At 46.2% G+C, this 14,191-nt stretch overlaps 1 protein-coding gene across 2 annotated transcripts; it reads left to right on the top strand.

The window, feature by feature from the left end:
- Positions 1–117: 117 nt before the first annotated feature.
- On the top strand, positions 118–10,258 carry atp1b3b (ATPase Na+/K+ transporting subunit beta 3b). 2 transcript variants are annotated; one of them, XM_086216853.1, is made up of 8 exons: positions 118–477; positions 1,341–1,469; positions 4,844–4,942; positions 5,246–5,433; positions 5,538–5,588; positions 5,940–5,985; positions 6,234–6,320; positions 8,675–8,823. In XM_086216853.1, exons 1-7 carry the CDS (start codon positions 246–248, stop codon positions 6,284–6,286), a joined length of 798 nt encoding a protein of 265 aa, XP_086072979.1. In that variant the 5' UTR covers positions 118–245; the 3' UTR covers positions 6,287–6,320; positions 8,675–8,823. The 2 variants fall into 2 exon arrangements, with proteins under 2 accessions (XP_086072979.1, XP_086072978.1); XM_086216852.1 differs by lacking the exon at positions 5,940–5,985 and having other exon boundaries at positions 123–477; positions 8,675–10,258.
- The last annotated feature ends 3,933 nt before the right edge of the window (positions 10,259–14,191 follow it).

The following is a 14,191-nucleotide window of genomic DNA, read 5'->3' as shown; positions in this document are numbered from 1 at the left end:
CCCTCACGTGGTAAACAGTCATGCAAAACCTATGTGACGTCATCATAACTGTGGCGCTGACCCCCACTCGCCCGCTCACCCACTGGCTTACCGTACTGCGCATGCTCTTCGCTCTGCAGCAGCAGATCCAGCCCGTTTGTAGGCACGCGCGTGCGTGCGTGCGTGCGCGCGCGCGCTCCTCGGCTTTCAGCCGCTTCACGTTAATTAGCCGCCTCCGGTGAGTCGGTCGAACCCGCTGCGTCAGCATGTCGTCCATCTCCCAGGACCAGAATCAGGACCAGAACCAGGATCAGGGCCAAGAGCAGACAGAGAAGGATGGAGAGGAGGTGAAGGCGGAGGAGAATAAAGACGAGAAAACGGAAGGAAAGAGAGAAAATAAAGAGGCAAAGAGAGGAGCGAAGGAAGAGGAGTCATGGAGGGATGCGCTCTACAACCCGAGGACCGGAGCGTTCCTGGGCCGGACAGCCGGCAGCTGGGGTAAGAGCGGCGCCCGCGGTCTGTCTGTGGGTCTGTCGGTACCAGCACCAGAACCGGACCGCCTTAGTTCGGCGGGACATGGATGTTGAGCTTCCTGGACGGGACCGACAGAGTCCGATGGCACCAGTATTTTTATTATTATTTTTTTGTAGACACCTGCGGTAGAAGAACCTGCCGGACCTCCAGGCGAAACGGAATAAATTCAACTTTGTTAATAAAAACGCCTCACAAACCGGAAGTGTATCACCTCTGCTTTGAATGAAATGAAAAGGAAAGGATAATAGTATGGCTTAAAAATGACACAGAAAGAATGAAAACACACAGCGAAATGACATCGGGCTTATTAACAACGTGTGTTACGTCATTCAGACACTTAACTGCTGTTTTTGAGACACTTCGGCGACGCTCCCCCGGTGAGTGGCGCTGGTACGACGCACATGGAGGCAAACCGCCATAAATTAACTCGCTTAAAATAAACACAAAATTCATCTGAAACAAATGAATAAAACTGTGAGGACAGAGATCAGGCATAATGAATGGGAATGAACCGATTCAAACCCATAGATCAATAACAATACCGATAATAAACACTGTTCTGTCATTTTCCATCTTTTCTATCATGAAAACGTAACTGTCAGACGGGGTTTACATTTGTTTGGGTCACTTCCTGGTTGGCTGAGCAGCCAAGAAGCTGATTGGTTGAACTGTTGTGAAGGGTGTGACCCGATATATTGATCATAGATTTTCAACCCAGTGATGAAGGATTACGTTGCGATTTAAAAAAAAATACACCCATAAGACGGAACCTTTGTCCATCTTGTGTGATCCGGATTCCTCCGGTGTGGCTGCTCTTCCTCCCTCAGGTCTCATCCTCCTCTTCTACCTCGTCTTCTATGGATTTCTGGCAGGAATGTTCTTCCTCACCATGTGGGTGATGCTGCAGACTCTCGATGAGAACGTTCCACGCTGCCAAGACCGAGTTTCCAACCCAGGTGAGTTGTTTCTAGTCATCAGTTGTTTCAGGTGATCATTTCTACTCAGGTGATCGTTTCTGCTCAGGTGATCATTTATTCAGGTGATTGTTTCTACTCAGGTGATCATTTCTACTCAAGTGATCTTTTACTCAAGTGATCTTTTACTCAAGTGATCGTTTCTACTCAGGTGATCGTTTCTACTCGGGTGATCGTTTACTCAGGTGATCATTTCTACTCAGGTGATCGTTTCTACCCAGGTGATCGTTTCTACTTGGGTGATCGTTTACTCAGGTGATTGTTTCTACTCAGGTGATTGTTTCTACTCAGGTGATCGTTTCTACTCGGGTGATCGTTTACTCAGGTGATTGTTTCTACTCAGTAGATCATTTCTACTTGGGTGATCGTTTATTCAGGTGATTGTTTCTACTCAGGTGATCATTTCCACTTGGGTGATCGTTTCTACTCAGGTGATCGTTTACTCAGGTGATTGTTTCTACTCAGGTGATCATTTCTACTTGGGTGATCGTTTATTCAGGTGATTGTTTCTACTCAGGTGATCATTTCCACTTGGGTGATCGTTTCTACTCAGGTGATCGTTTACTCAGGTGATTGTTTCTACTCAGGTGATCATTTCTACTCAGGTGATCGTTTCTACTCATGTGATCGTTTACTTGGGTGATCGTTTATTCAGGTGATTGTTTCTACTCAGGTGATCATTTCTACTCAAGCGATCTTTTACTCAAGTGATCTTTTACTCAAGTGATCGTTTCTACTCAGGTGATCCTTTCTACTCGGGTGATCGTTTCTACCCAGGTGATCGTTTCTACCCAGGTGATCGTTTACTCAGGTGATCGTTTACTCAGGTGATTGTTTCTACTCAGGTGATTGTTTCTACTCAGGTGATCATTTCTACTCAGGTGATCGTTTCTACCCAGGTGATCGTTTCTACTTGGGTGATCGTTTACTTAGGTGATTGTTTCTACTCAGGTGATTGTTTCTACTCAGGTGATCGTTTCTACTCGGGTGATCGTTTACTCAGGTGATCGTTTCTACTCAGGTGATCATTTCTACTCGGGTGATCGTCTCTACTCAGGTGATCATTTCTACTCAGGTGATCATTTCTACTCAGGTGATCGTTTCTGCTCAGGTGATCATTTATTCAGGTGATTGTTTCTACTTAGGTGATCATTTCTACTCAAGTGATCTTTTACTCAAGTGATCTTTTACTCAAGTGATTGTTTCTACTCAGGTGATCGTTTCTACTCGGGTGATCGTTTACTCAGGTGATCATTTCTACTCAGGTGATCATTTCTACTCAGGTGATCGTTTCTACCCAGGTGATCGTTTCTACTTGGGTGATCGTTTACTCAGGTGATTGTTTCTACTCAGGTGATTGTTTCTACTCAGGTGATCGTTTCTACTCGGGTGATCGTTTACTCAGGTGATTGTTTCTACTCAGTAGATCATTTCTACTTGGGTGATCGTTTATTCAGGTGATTGTTTCTACTCAGGTGATCATTTCCACTTGGGTGATCGTTTCTACTCAGGTGATCGTTTACTCAGGTGATTGTTTCTACTCAGGTGATCATTTCTACTTGGGTGATCGTTTATTCAGGTGATTGTTTCTACTCAGGTGATCATTTCCACTTGGGTGATCGTTTCTACTCAGGTGATCGTTTACTCAGGTGATTGTTTCTACTCAGGTGATCATTTCTACTCAGGTGATCGTTTCTACTCATGTGATCGTTTACTTGGGTGATCGTTTATTCAGGTGATTGTTTCTACTCAGGTGATCATTTCTACTCAAGCGATCTTTTACTCAAGTGATCTTTTACTCAAGTGATCGTTTCTACTCGGGTGATCGTTTCTACTCGGGTGATCGTTTCTACTAGGGTGATCGTTTCTACTTGGGTGATCGTTTCTACTAGGGTGATCGTTTCTACTTGGGTGATCGTTTCTACTTGGGTGATCGTTTCTACTTGGGTGATTGTTTCTACTCAGGTGATTGTTTCTACTCAGGTGATCGTTTCTACTCAGGTGATCGTTTCTACCCAGGTGATCGTTTACTCAGGTGATCGTTTACTCAGGTGATTGTTTCTACTCAGGTGATTGTTTCTACTCAGGTGATCATTTCTACCCAGGTGATCGTTTCTACCCAGGTGATCGTTTCTACTTGGGTGATCGTTTACTTAGGTGATTGTTTCTACTCAGGTGATTGTTTCTACTCAGGTGATCGTTTCTACTCGGGTGATCGTTTACTCAGGTGATCGTTTCTACTCAGGTGATCATTTCTACTCGGGTGATTGTCTCTACTCAGGTGATCATTTCTACTCAGGTGATCGTTTCTACTCAGGTGATCGTTTCTACTCGGGTGCTTGTTTACTCAGGTGATTGTTTCTACTCAGGTGATCATTTCTACTTGGGTGATCGTTTATTCAGGTGATTGTTTCTACTCAGGTGATCATTTCCACTTGGGTGATCGTTTCTACTCAGGTGATCGTTTACTCAGGTGATTGTTTCTACTCAGGTGATCATTTCTACTAGGGTGATCGTTTCTACTCAGGTGATCGTTTCTACTCAGGTGATCGTTTCTACTCGGGTGATCGTCTCTACTCAGGTGATCATTTCTACTCGGGTGATCGTCTCTACTCAGGTGATCGTTTCTACTCGGGTGGTTGTGTTGTTGCATCCGTTCGCCTGCAGAGGGGAAACCCACTGGTTCCCTGCAAACAAAGAACTGCAAAACCTGAGGGATCTGAATCAAATGAGCCAAATGTCTACAGCAGGTGACGATGAGCTGTGGAAGATGATGTCATAACCTCGGCTATACCCTCTCATTTAATGGGCCAACAAGTTCCTATTTTTACTCAATATCTTCACAACTTGGAATGACCATGTTGGCGAGATGAAACAAGCTAATGAGCCCAACAAGGATCAATCTACAACAGCTGTGTAAGGGGGCAGCACAGACTCAGCTGGTCCATGTAGATGGACTCTGGGGTCTAGATTAGAACAGAAAGCTTTATTATCGTTATCATCATTGAGCGTGAAAATCAGATAAGAACCAGATTCAGCTGGCCGCCGTGTCCTGGTCATCACCAGGAGGCGTCCTGAGCGGTGAGAACAGACTCGTCTCTTAAAGATCACATTCCAAAGAAGAAGCCTGCAGCGTTAAATCAATAATCAATAACTGTACTTATACAGTACTTTCCTGTGCCAGTGTCACTAAGAAACAAAAATACTGCTCTCAAATGAATCCGCAATGTTTGGGTGTCCTCAGCGCGGCAGATGACCAGGTTTCCGTGATAGCCTTTTATGTAAACTGAGGCGAATGGTCTTTGTCTCTGGTGAGTCATGAGTGACCATGTCTCCTCGTGTCCTGCTGGTGGCAGGTCTGGTGATCCTCCCTCACGCCGCCGAAGTCTCCTTCAACCGCAGCGACCCAGCCGACTATGAACCGCACATCCGGCAGCTGCACAACATTCTGCAGCGTGAGTATCCACACAAAGTCTGCCAGCAGCTCAACTTTCAACTCCTAAAACTTAACACTGCAAACAAAAGTGTCAGCACTGTACATTTATTTACTGTTATGGAGCTTTTCGGTTTCCCAGAACAGTTCCCAGACCTCTCGGTCCTCCACGTCACGCCTGTCCTGGACCTGGAGTGTAAAATCTCATTTGTCTTTTGCCTGTTGGGTCCTGATTGTTCCAGTAATCTGTCAGAAATTTTAGTGCCCCATGACAGTAGACGCAGTCTTTCCTTCGGTCGGTCTCACTGTTCTTTTGCACACGCAGAGTACAACGACAGCCTTCAGGAGCGTAACGATCTGTGTCTGGTGGGAGAGTACACGGAACAGAACCAGGAGCCGGTGAAGAAAGTCTGCCAGTTCAAACGCAGCACGCTGCGGCAGTGCTCTGGTTTACCGGACACCAGCTTCGGATACGCTGAAGGAAAACCCTGCATCCTTGTCAAGATGAACCGGGTCTGTAGTGACACTTGTAGATAAATCCTTCCTAGAAGGATGTTTGTGATCATTGGAATTTTACAGGTATTTTAGTTTTCCATCATGGTTTTGTCCATCTGCAGATAATTGGACTGAGACCCCGTGGCGACCCCTACATCAACTGTACTGCCAAGGTAAACCAGATGAGCTGCCGGGTGACCAGCAGCTTAGCGACAGATAAAACATGTAGAATGTCTGCAGAAACACACGTCACTTATAAAAACAGTCCACCGGGAAGACTGGAGCAACGGCGACAATATTTTGAAGTGGCAAGAGAATAGAATCTTGTTTTCAAAAAGAGTTGTTGCTCATTGTCCTCAGTAATTGGATTCAGTGTTTTCCGTTTTTGTATAGTCGCTGTTTTGTTTTGGAAACCATCTCCCTCTCGTGCTAACGTAGCTCAGCCAAGTGCCCTCATGTTCCTTTGTGTCTCTTCCCTCATGTCTGTTGTTGTCTGATGCATTCTTTTTGTTTCTGTTCGACAGATCCTCTCTTCCGTGTTGTACCTGGCCAGTCTTTTTCCTCATCCTGGTCAGTTTAGCTGTGTTGTTCCTAGAGTTCGGTTCTTCTTCTTCTTTCTCTGTGTTTTTTCAGTTGTAGTCTGTGCGATTACTCGCCCTCCTGCTCTGCCTTCCTCAGCAAGCTGTCAGTCAAAGTGTCTCTGTTGGTTAGATCCTGTTCACTTAAACTTTTAGGCCTTTTATTTGTATCTATTTTGACCAGCTGCTAGTTTGAATTAATGTCATCTTTAAGACAAATTAATCTTCTCTCTTTGACAGAGCAACAGCAAATTCCAGATCCAGTACTTTCCAGCAGAGGGTCGTTTGGATAAGATGTTTTTCCCGTATTATGGCAAGAAAACTCATGTGAGTGACGACAACTTTTTTTTGGGGGGGGGGGGTGGTCATTTCCACAGTAATATTTAGAAGAGACGATTACATCAATTTGAAACGGTAAAACTTGTCCATGTTTGGGAACCCTTTGGTTGGAACCCTTTGCTAGAGGAATCAACTTAATATGGATGGATTGATTTCTCCAGTCTGTTCACGCTCAGAGTCGGGGACATAAACCACCAAGTTAACCCAAAAAAAACCCAGTCAGCAGTGGACTCACCCAGTTCGAGAGCTTCACCTTTTAGCTTCACCACAATGGACTGGTTTAGCGCCCACATCCCTACAGATGCCACCCCAATCCGGCTGTCAATCTCCCGCTCCATCCTACCCTCACTTGTGAAGAGGATCCCGAGATACTTAAACGCCATCTGAGGCAGGACCTCCTCCCCAACCTGGAGTGGGCAGGCCACCCTTTTCCAGCTGAGGACCTCAGACTTTGAGGTGCTGATTCTCATCCCAGCTGCTTCACAATTCGGCTGCAAACTGCCCCAGCAGGAGCTGGAGGTTGTTGTGTTATGGAGGATCACGACGTCCGCAAAAAGTAGAGACAATATCCTTCCACCACCAAACTCAACATCCTCCACCACCTAGCTGCGCCTAGAAATTCTGTCCTTAAAAGTTATGAACAGAACCGGTGACAAAAGGCAGCCTTGGCGGAGTCTAACCCTCTCTGGGAACAAGTCTGACTTAATGCCAGCAATGCAAAAAGACTCTCACCCCTCTGGTAGAAAGACTGAATGGCCCTTTGTAAGGGGCCATCCACCGCATATTCCAGGAGTACCCCCTCACAGGGAGCCCCAGGAAACATGGTCACAAGCCATGCCAATGGTTGGGAAAACTCCCATGTCCCCTCCAGCACCTTAGCAAGGGTAAAGAGCTGATCCATGGTTCCACAACCAAGACGAAAACCACATTGCTCCTCCTTGATCTGAGGTTTGACTATGGACATGACCCTCTCCAGTTCCCTAATATAGACCTTTCCGGGGACACTGAGAAGTGCGAACCCCCAATAGTTGGAACACACCCTCTGGTACTCTTTTCTAAAGATGGGGACCACCACCCTAGTCAGCTGCTCAAAGGCGCTGCCCCCAATGTCCATGCAATGTTGCAGAGACGTGTCAACCAAGACAGCGTTACAATATCCAGAGCCTTGAGACACACAGGGCGGATCTCATCCACGACCAGACCTCTGCCGCCATAAAGTTGTTTCATTGTCTTGGCGATCTTTGCTCCGGAGATTAGGTGACCCCTCCCCAAGACCCCCCCCCCCCAGGCTCTGTTTCCTCCATGGAATACGTGTTGGTGGGATTGAGGAGTTCCTCAAATTATTCCTTTGACCATCCAGCTACCTTGCCAGCTGATGTCAGCAGCCTCCAATCACCACTGTAAACATTGTGAAAGAGTTGCTGCGTTCCTCCCCTGAGGCGACGGACGGTTTGCCAAAACCTCTTCTGAGCTGATTGATAGTCTTCCTCCATGGCCTCACTGAACTCCTCCCACGCCCAAGTTTTTGCCTCGGTGAACACCAAGGCTTCACACTGCTTGGCCTGCTGGTACCAGTCGGCTGCTTCCAGAGACCCATAGACCAGCCACACCCTGTAGGCCTCCTTCTTCAGCCTGATGGCTCTGCGACTGGCCCCGGCAGCCTTGTGGCCTTGCGGCACCACCCAGGCGGTGGGCCCATGAGGGCACGAGTTAATGTATCCAGTTTGGGCTGGGCCTACCTCCTAGGGTCCTCAAACTGCACCACAATAAAATGACGGTTCCAGGAGGAAAATTCCCTTTACAATTATCCAATTTTTTTTAAACTTACGTCAGTTTCCATTAAAAGATAGATGTTGAAGGCATCACGGTGGTGCAGTGGTCAGCACTGTTGCCTCACAGCAAGAAGGTTCCAGGTTTTAGTCCCAGCTCGGGATCTTTCTGTGTGGAGTCTGCATGTTCTCCCCGTGCCTGTGTGGGTTCTCTCCGGGTGTTCTGGCTTCATCCCACAATCCAAAGATATAAAATTGGGGACGAGGTTAATTGGATACTCTAAATTGACCGTAGGTATGAATGTGAGTGTGAATGGATGTCTGTTTCTATGTGTTGGCCCTGCGATGGACTGGCGACCTGTCCCCGCCTCTCGCCCAAAAGCCACTGGGATAGGCTCCAACCCCCTGCGACCCTTAACAGGAATAAGTGGATGAAAAATGGATGGACGGATGGATGTTGAGATCATGTAGGAGGCCAAGGATTTTTAAATCTCTAAATGAAATGCTATTGTTAGGACACAACTGATTTGTTTTTTTTCTTGTCATGCTAATTGGCTGTTTTGTTGTCTCCAGCCTGACTACGTGCAGCCGTTGGTGGCTGTGAAGTTGCTGTTGACCAAGGACGACTACAGCGCAGAGCACACAGTGGAGTGTAAGGTGGAAGGGTCAGACCTCCGCAACTCAGATGACCGAGACAAGTTTCTGGGGCGTGTGATTTTCCGAGTGAAAGTGTCAGAGTAACATAACCTGCCAGGTTGTCATGGACATCAGAAACTGGTCTTACACAGGCAATAAAGATCCTGTTCAGGACAACATTCATCCAGACCTGATCAAATTTGAGCTGTGTGAACAAGAACTAAAGTGAATCTGTTTCATCCATACGAAACACCCATGAGGATACTAGATTTTGACTATTGAGACATAAACGTGTCAATGAAGAGCTTGGTGGTCCCGTGACAGCCTTGACACTGGGTCAGTGGAGCCTCATTGTGTTCAGTTCTAGTACGTGGTCCTTAGTAGACCAAATAGACACCTTTGTGATTCCTGTTCAGACAGCTAGAGTGGATCAGGTTTGTTGTGAAAGCATGTAAAGACGTGGCTTTTGAAATATATGTATCTTGGTGTTCTGATTTAAAAAAAAAAAACCTTTTGTCTTGAGTGGAGGAACAAAGCAAGAATAAAAACATCACATTTGAGACATCTGAAGAAACAGTCAGCTGGGAACCTCTTAGATAGGCACCTAACATCAGTAGAGTAGAGTTGAAAATTCCTCAGGTAACCGTAGATGTCAGTTTTGGTCAGTAATCCCAGTTTGTGCTTGTAAAGTGTTTGTGGGAAAAAAAAGGGATGTAAAGAAGAGAAAGTAAAAAAGTTTGCATTTGCAGATTAAGAACATCCCCTCGTCCTTGACCGGGTGCCCATGGTGGCTGTAAACCTGGGTAAGAACTTTTATCAGCAACAACAACCATGTTGTTCTTTTACGTGTATTTTAGGGTTTGTGCAATACAAGGATGGCAGCAGGCAGAATAAACCCGATGTCTCAACAAACATTATTTGACATGCTGGTTCCACTCGGAGTCGGCGGCCATTGAATTCAGTGTGTCAGTAGGAGCTTAGAACTGTGAGGTTTGATGTGACACCTTTGTTCAAACACCTGAATAACCATTACAGTGTATTGATACAGTGAGTAGAGACCGACACACCCTGTAGTAACGTGTACCTCCTGCAAGACTCACATGACCACTGCCTTCTTGCTCCCCCAGGTAGGAAACCCCCGACTCATGTAACTGTTATGAATATGAAAATGTGACACTCATTTCCACATCAATGATGCTTAATTTTATTTGCTCAATCTGTTCATGAGAGTCTCTGTAATTGTATCCCTTTTTTTTGACGTTGTTCAGTTCTGGTAAAATGACTTGAAAAAACTTTGTATATAAGTTGGTCTGAATTTATGTCCAACCAAAGAATTTTGCAATTTTTTTTTTTTTTAATTGTGAGAGAAAAAATAATGTTCATAATGAATATTTAAAAAGATTCCATCGGCAGAGGGGCAGTCACTGTTTGCGTTGTGTGCATTATTATTGTGTCTCACTGATTTCTGTATAAAGGCACATTTGTTTTTGTCCTGACTTCTGATTAAATATACTGACCACATGATGTTATTACATTATTGATATATAAATGTGAAAGGAAACATGAGAAAATACTGACATGCTATTTCTCCTGAAACACTGATTCATATGAGAGAGGGTTAGGGTTAGGATAGGGTGAGGTTAAGGGACCTGGGGTCCAGTGGGTCCAGGGTGACCAATAGTCCCATAGCAGCCCAACCATGCTGTATATTGGGCGAAGCAAATATCTTCTGGTTCTCAAGCCCCCAAATGTTTTCTTACCAGCAGCAGATCATCCCTCAGGTCTCAGTTTGATTGGCAGGTATTAAACCCAGTATGTTGCCTTGACTATTTACCACCTTAATCCTTAAAGAAAATTCCTTCTCTTTTAGTCAATTCAGTCGTGCCCATTTAAGAGTGATAGAGACACAAACAACTGGAAGCAGAGACAAGAAACAGGTTCAGGAAACTTTATTGTCTCTCAGGTAGATTTGTAGATTTTGACCATCAAACAAGGAGGACAGATGCGCCAGAGCTCAGATATGATGAGGAGCACTCCAAGTCTTAGTCAAGGTAAGAGAGCTGTTAATGTGGCTTTGAATGCCTCATACTCAGGTAGTCTTTTCACACCTGTCAGTTCAAACCCAGGGCGCGTTTGAGGACCCTCTGTGAGTCTTCAGCACACATGTTGAGGGCAGCGCTCTGTAAACTGTAGGCAGAGGTAAAATAGCAGCCAATTGCTACTGGGATTCCAAGGAATGGAATCCATCTCGACCCTTCTTCTGCTGCAATTGATGCCACTACCCCTGCACACGCGGATGCCGACTTCAATACCAAGTCTATGGTTATTTTTTGTGCAGTCAATGGTGTCAACATCTCTGCTTTCAGCTCCTCCAAAGGCACACCTGTGGTACGCGCAAGCCTCAGCAGTGACTCCTGATCGAGACCAAAAGTAACTAGGTATTTACTGATGGCATTGTGCAACGTGGTTAAATCAGCAGTAAATGTAAGCCCTGGCACTGGTGCAGCAGCTACCAAAGCAGACAGAGCAGCCCAGTATTGGGCTTCTCTTGTATTGTTGGGTGGACGAGTGGAAACATACATGCATCCATCTTCAATCACTTATCCTGTTCAGGGTGGTGGGGGTGGAGCCTATCCTAGCAGCCTTCCCCCTGGACAGGTCACCAGTCCATGGCAGGGCCAACACATAGAGACAGACAACCATTGGCTCTCCCAGCCACGCCTACGGTCAATTTAGAGTCTGGATTAACCTGGTCCCTCTTGATGTCTTTGGACTGTGGAGGAAGCTGGAGTACCAGAGAGAACCCAGCAGGAAAAGGGAGAACATGGAGACTCACACAGAAAGACCCCGTGCTGCAGCCGGGGCTCCACCCACAACCTTCTTGCTGGGGGGCCACAGTGAGGACCACTGCTCCACTCTTATGCCTTGTACTTTACCTGTGTGACACAAATATTTATTTTCACTGCAACATTCGAGTTTGTCCTGCCACCCACAATCATGCATCAGTGACAGACGCCACCCGGTGGCCAAGGTCAGGAGGAAGCAATGTGACGTCATCAGTGGAAGACAGCCACGATGACGGTCTCTGCTGGTACTGAAGCAGAAAGCGAGAAAAGTGAACACACGCGTGAGCACAGCTCCTCCTCATCGTTGGTCTCCAGTGAGCATTTGTTCACTCCTCGTTATGTCTCTGTGTACTGGCTTGATGTATTTAACATTTTATGTATGCAAGCTACTCAGTGAGAAAGAGGTTAAAAAGGCAAACCTATTTTTTTTCTAGATTCCGTCATTGCATTTCCCCCTGCAGAACCATAACATCCACAACCGCTGCAGTCTGTCTCTAAAGTACCACATTTCTATACTTTCACATTTTTTTCAGTTTTGAAAAAACAAGTTTAAATCACTTCCTCTGCTTCTGTCTCTTTCTTTTTAACTGGAGCACCTGTACTTGTCGTACAAAAGAATATGTGTACTTTTACCAACGCTGGTACATCATCTTAGGTGTCTGATCAGGGCAACGTACTGACAAGAAATGACACAGGCGATGCAAAAGCTACGAGACGGAGAAAAAAAAATCTACAAGACGTGACATGATATGATCTGAAACTGGTTCCTCTGTTTGTAGCACAGCAGAAAGTGTCAAACAAACGCTGTTCCACTAATGGACAGCAGGGGGCAGGAGACTGCAGGATACAGGATGAGGATGGGAGCAAGGATGGATTTAAATCGAGGATAAAAAGCTGAACCTTCATAAAATGTGGGACAGACGTCCTCATGAACCAGCTGTGGTGTGAGCTGTTTTCTGTTCGTGAAGAGGCAGTGAGTGGCGTCTCTGTGGACCCGCAGACGTAACTCAGACTGCAAAAGAAGGACGGACAATTCTGTCCCCTGAGACAACACGAGGTTTGTCCAGAAAACAGTGGCTTCCCCTGAGCACCAACCGTCTCAGTTTCATCCATCAAGTTCACCATCCGGTGCAGCCACCACTTTTATTAGCCTTCGATGAAACTCCTCATGGCACCTTTAAGGTAACAGCAACGCCGCTGAAGAGACGCAGCCTCACAACCCACTGATGCACCACATCATACGTGAGGTCACATGACATGACGCACCACCACTTGATGTCATGAGACATGCCAGAGCAAAAAATGTGATGGAATGTGGCAGGACACGCTGGGACGAGACAACATGACATTGTTAGATAACGACAGGAAGTCCAGCTCCTGTATTTGTAGCTGGCTGACCACGTAGCAACTAAATAAATGATGTAAACACACCGAGACCTTCAGGCGACAACAGATCCCTCATGTAGCTTGTTAGGAAACGCACTCGTGTTGCTCCTGGTCGACTGATTGTGGTTGATCCTGTCGCCTGGTCGGTTCGTATATGCTGGGTCAGCATGCTGATCTCACGCAGCTCAGACCAGATCCCCTTTCACTTTGAGTCTGGATGTAGGAGGCCGGCACATTGGGGATGAGCTCATTGTTGTGAGAGCCAAACAACAACCTCGAGGCTCTGATCACGGAGGGATGACGATGGCGGTGGGTGCTCTTGTTGATGTAAGCAAGCGTCCGCAAGCAGGTCACAGTTCCCACCTCAGCTGAGAGAGTCGCCACCTCTCCTCCGGGGAACGGGGGGAGCCCCCGATGGGCCTCAGCTCCACCGGGCTGCTCGAGAGGCTCTGGAACTCAACGAGGAATCTGAATCTGATCGACCAATATTCCAGTTACGTGCTCTCATTCATTCACTGAATCTGTGCCACGTTCATCCACGTTTATTGTTCACGGATGAACCAAAGTTTGATATTCATTCAAAGTTTCTGTGTTTCTTTTCTGCACAAATTGAAAATGCGCACAATAAAAGCTGGATAGAAACGAACTGTCAGACATGAACATTGACCAGCTCAAGGTGGAGGGGAAAGGTGGGGGTCGTTTGGTGTGACAGGAGGATCAAGGAAATATTATCAAAGAAGAAATAAAGGAATGACGTGCGTCACTGGCCAAGAAAAGAGGATTGGACGAAGCCAAACGTTGAGATTGAGAGGAAGTGACGTTTTGACAGCGGATAAAAACAAAAAGACGTGAACGTGCAAAGAATTGAAAAAAAAAGAGACCCAGAAAAGGTGGTTTTACTTCTCATTTAGGAAAGTTACATGTTTAGTGGAGAAGAAGAGAAGAAATTATTTTAAAAAGCGGGGGGGGGGGGGGTGAAATCGATGATGTCATTTAGCAACAGAAGCACTGGCTCAGCTTTCAGTTGTGAGGACACACGCTGAGGCCTTCTGTTTAGGTCACTGCAGGTCACTGGAACTCACCACGTGCGTTCCTCCGGCCTGACAACGCCTTCGCCACCTTCTCATTCATGACAACAACAACAAAAAAAAACTATTTTCATTTTGTTTTGGTTCCAGACACCTGAGCCCCGCCCCCCCCCCCCCAAAAAAACATGGAGGAG

The sequence above is a fragment of the Aulostomus chinensis genome, chromosome 10 (genome assembly GCF_037954235.1).
Source record: "Aulostomus chinensis isolate RoL2024-O1b breed Wild chromosome 10, RoL_Achi_v1.0, whole genome shotgun sequence".
In the NCBI taxonomy this organism is placed as follows: Eukaryota; Metazoa; Chordata; class Actinopteri; order Syngnathiformes; family Aulostomidae; genus Aulostomus; species Aulostomus chinensis.
Note: the sequence above shows the minus strand (reverse complement) of the source record. Positions and strands in the feature narration are given on the sequence as shown.

Bases quoted from the DNA above. Each gene is read 5' to 3' on its own strand.
- atp1b3b (XM_086216852.1), top strand. From the start codon at position 246: ATGTCGTCCATCTCCCAGGACCAGAATCAGGACCAGAACCAGGATCAG. The intron at 478-1,340 runs GTAAGAGCGGCG...TTCCTCCCTCAG, and splicing joins CCGGACAGCCGGCAGCTGGG to GTCTCATCCTCCTCTTCTAC. The intron at 5,589-6,233 runs GTAAACCAGATG...TCTCTTTGACAG, and splicing joins ACATCAACTGTACTGCCAAG to AGCAACAGCAAATTCCAGAT.